The 3,778-nt window shown below is 35.0% G+C and overlaps 1 protein-coding gene across 1 annotated transcript; it reads left to right on the top strand.

Annotated features, from left to right (window-relative positions):
- Positions 1-1,064: 1,064 nt before the first annotated feature.
- On the top strand, positions 1,065-2,829 carry LOC143465469 (uncharacterized). The gene is made up of 4 exons (XM_076963788.1): positions 1,065-1,436; positions 1,778-1,872; positions 2,160-2,297; positions 2,492-2,829. The coding sequence occupies exons 1-4, from the start codon at positions 1,376-1,378 to the stop codon at positions 2,597-2,599; spliced, it is 402 nt and encodes a 133-aa protein (XP_076819903.1). The 5' UTR covers positions 1,065-1,375; the 3' UTR covers positions 2,600-2,829.
- The last annotated feature ends 949 nt before the right edge of the window (positions 2,830-3,778 follow it).

The raw sequence follows: 3,778 nt of genomic DNA, 5'->3' as shown, positions 1-3,778 counted from the left end.
GGTTTCGGTTAAATTTTATTTATTACAAAAGAAAGTTTTTATTCTGCTACAGCTTTATTTATTTATTTGTTTGATAACCGCGCAAAAGTAAAGAGTATTTTGATATGTACACAACAGTGTTTACAATTGACACAGGAAAGACTTTTATTCAGCAGAATGTTACGTGAATAAGCATTTATGTAAAATGCATAATCTTCTGTACGCATTGGTCGTGTTTGGATTAAAAGATCAATAAGGAAAAAAAATCAACATGCAAATCGTTATTAGTTAGGCCTTTCTAGGCCTTTCCACGTAGGCCTAACTGCATAAAAAAATTTTTGGTTGCGTTTTTAAACATAAAAGCACGTTTTAACAGATAAGTGAGGCAAAACTTGGCAAAAATGCTACAAAACCAAAAACCAGTTTGCAATAACAAGGTTAACAACTACATTAACTTGCAACTAAACTTTCACTATACGTCTCTTGAAACGAATAAAATGAATGAATTAATAACGATGCCCAAAGTTGTGCTTGCTTCGTTTCATTGCAAACCAAAGCAACAATCAAAAGACGTGTTAGAAACGAGTCGTTAACGCTCTAACCCACTGACAATGAACAGCTTTAAGGATAAAACAGACGATATAACATTAGCAGGCGATGACATAACTTACGTTAATTGTGCTGAAACTCAAAATTGGAGGCCCGAGGTCCGATCGTTGTGTGGTGCTAAATCGGGTCACACATAAATTCCGGAAATGACAGAGTTACTACCACGGATGAATTGCTCTTTTCGCATCAGCAACAACCGGCGAAGATAAAAGACCTAATTAGTTGTACAAAAACGCAATAAGCATCAAGCATGTAGGGTCATGATTCGGTTTACACAACCTGCCCTGGGGGTCAAGAGTCCCGTTTCATGCACCCGATATACGTGTCAACAGAAGATTGAAAACCATAACAAGTTGTTCGCAATAAACTTAAACATGCCTTTACGTAATAACAAAACTACGTTGCATATAAAAAAAAACGGTTTTTCGCGACTTAACTCAGTTGTAACAGCATTTGATGTTGGTTAGGTTGAAGTAGTTTGCCAATGGTGGTCTCCATTTGAAGCAATTGAGAACAAATTATAACATTTAGGAGCCAACGCATTGGGTCTTTGGTAGTTATGAAAGTGGCTTGACAACTATGCTGATAAAACCTTTGATTTTTTATTTTATAATAAAGTTTACTTGAAAAGTCTTGCTTTCTATAGTGAGCACACTTAGGCAAAGTAAGTTGACATATTACACATACATCAAAACGGTTGCAGATATCAAGGTTTTTGTTTGCTGCATCAATCAATAAACGTATTATTACGTATAAGCGAACTTTAGAGTTATACGGGCAGCAAAAAATGAAACATCTTTGTGGAGTTTTCATGCTTGTGGTTGTCATTCAAATGTCTCTTGGTAAAGGTTAGCAAAACTTTTTCGCATTTCTTTGATTTAACAGGCTAAATCCTACCGTATACTAGAACTCTTGAATGACCTTTGTTATTTGTGCAACCTAAAAACTTGCATATATTTGTATTTAAAAAATGTCTAATCATAGATTTCTTACATTGAATAGACTGTATCATCTATAAATTTTCGATGACGTCGACTTATTTCGTAGTTGTTGAGTTGTAGTTCAAGAAACAATATTTGCCTACAAGTATAGCAACTCTGAATAGAATAATGAATTTTAAGACGTGGATAATTTACCAGAAATAGAACAACGCCAGCAAAAACATCAACTAGCTGTATTTTATTTCTAGAAACAACGAATACTGCCAGCATGTTGCAATGTATTCAAGGTTTCAAAGTTAACGATGTGTCGAATTTCACCGATCAAAACTGTGGTTTACACGAGGTTAATTTATCGTCATCTTTATCTAATTCTATCGATCTGATTATGTATTAACAACAATTTAATTATATGTAAAAAAAACGTTACAAGGTGATAAACTTGAGCACTTTTGCGAATAATTGGTCTTAGATGTCTCACAAACCAGAACAACTATGTGTTGTGAAGTGTGATTGAACAACTGTTTATTGCCTTTAGCGTGTAACTTACGTGTTTTATTGGAGAACCTATTGCATGCCGAGTTTATGTTCTCACATCTTTATTGCTGTTGAATGTTTGTTTATTTATTGTAGACGACATGCGAGACACAACTGGTGAAAAATGGCGATTTGTTGGTCATGTACAAACGTTGCAAGGAAGCGGAGGCCTGCAAGAACAACGCTAAGAATAACGACGCGATATGTTACGGACCTACAAGCAAAATCAACAAGGTAAGACAACAACCAGAACAGTTTTACTACTTCATGTTTATATATTGTTACCAGGCTATACGTGAGCTAACACAAAGCAAATAAACTTGTAATCTAGGGTATTAATAATTATAGGTCCCATGTACTTTACCTGAAATCCTTTTACCTCAATCAATCCATTTTATCTCAATTTCAAAATCTTACCTTTTGTCCAGGTTCAGGTTTGTCACTTTTGCTGCACAACAGATTTCTGCAACACACTGGAAACCATCCCCGAAGCGCCATCTAGCGTTCCAGCAAACACTTTGGAAGGATCTGCCTAAGCACAAAAATTGTTTTGTAAAGCGTTTTTGTGCAATTTCCCCGACATGATTAATCGTTACAAACAGCCTAATTATGTTTCTGGTAATGCATTTGTACCTTGGATGATGATTGAAAAATATCACATTCAATTTTTACTGTTGTAAGTTGATGTATATACAGCGTTGTGTACTGGTTTGTAATCTATGTTAAACTTATATGAAACTAAATAATATTAACACAAAAGCAGTTACTTCATGGTAATTTCACACTATTGTTGTCCAATTAACTTTAGAAAGTCAGCAACAGCAAATAGGTCGAAAATAAAAGCAAACTCACAGTCCTAAAAAGAAAAAATAACTTACAATTTTCCAGAAAAAGTTTTTCAGAGTTTACTGTATACTGGTAGCAAAGTTGTCGTGCCAGAGTAGAAAATCTTGTAAAAACGGTACATTTTGAACCATACGTTTACTGCAAAAGAGCAACTGACTCGTTGGTCTTACTACTAATTCAGCGTGGATGTTGTTACGTGCTGGCACAAAGTGCTCCCGCAATGTTTGCCGACCACTTTTGTCGGTAGACGAGTGGTTAGAACGCTGGGCTTACAATAATGCAATCTGTGTCCAATCCCCGTCGCGCTATCAACGATGCTTGCTCCTGGTCAGTGGTCTTAATGAACAGTTTCACATTCGTCCAATACCATAAAAAAATGTGAGACAATCGGCGTTCTTTCACAAAAGCTATAGCTCGGTAACCGTGGTATTACACCAATCATCATCGCGTTTAATTGGTACAAAGATTTTCCTCAATCCAAAGATAAAGATTAATTATTATCTTAAGTTGACATACCTTTTGTTTCTTTCTTTATTATTTTTGGAACATTCCAATTTTTATTTCTTGTTCAAAATTATACAGTTTGTCGTTTCTTTCCTTGATATATTTATTTTTCAATTTCCTATTCAGTCCTTACTATTTCTTCATTTTAACATTTTGATTATGTCCGTGTTGGTATTTTACACTCCACCCAGTTGGTTGCTTATACCGTAGAAGGCTTAGATTAGTGAGAAAATCATATATTATATCTCTATGCTCATATTTACAGCTTATTCGCGGTAGCGAGTCAGGTTATTTCCCTAAATCATTTCCCATTCATTTCATCAGCTTCCTGTCTTTCGTCTTTGTTTTTGCTTGATTTATTACAT

The sequence above is a fragment of the Clavelina lepadiformis genome, chromosome 7, assembly GCF_947623445.1.
Source record: "Clavelina lepadiformis chromosome 7, kaClaLepa1.1, whole genome shotgun sequence".
Taxonomy (NCBI): domain Eukaryota; kingdom Metazoa; phylum Chordata; class Ascidiacea; order Aplousobranchia; family Clavelinidae; genus Clavelina; species Clavelina lepadiformis.
This window is presented reverse-complemented; position numbering and strand designations above follow the sequence as displayed.

What these genes read in the sequence shown, in the direction of transcription:
- LOC143465469 (XM_076963788.1), top strand. Translation starts at nt 1,376, where the DNA reads ATGAAACATCTTTGTGGAGTTTTCATGCTTGTGGTTGTCATTCAAATG. An exon ending in TCAAATGTCTCTTGGTAAAG is followed by an intron (nt 1,437 to 1,777) that starts GTTAGCAAAACT and finishes TTTTATTTCTAG; the next exon opens with AAACAACGAATACTGCCAGC. An exon ending in CTACAAGCAAAATCAACAAG is followed by an intron (nt 2,298 to 2,491) that starts GTAAGACAACAA and finishes CCTTTTGTCCAG; the next exon opens with GTTCAGGTTTGTCACTTTTG.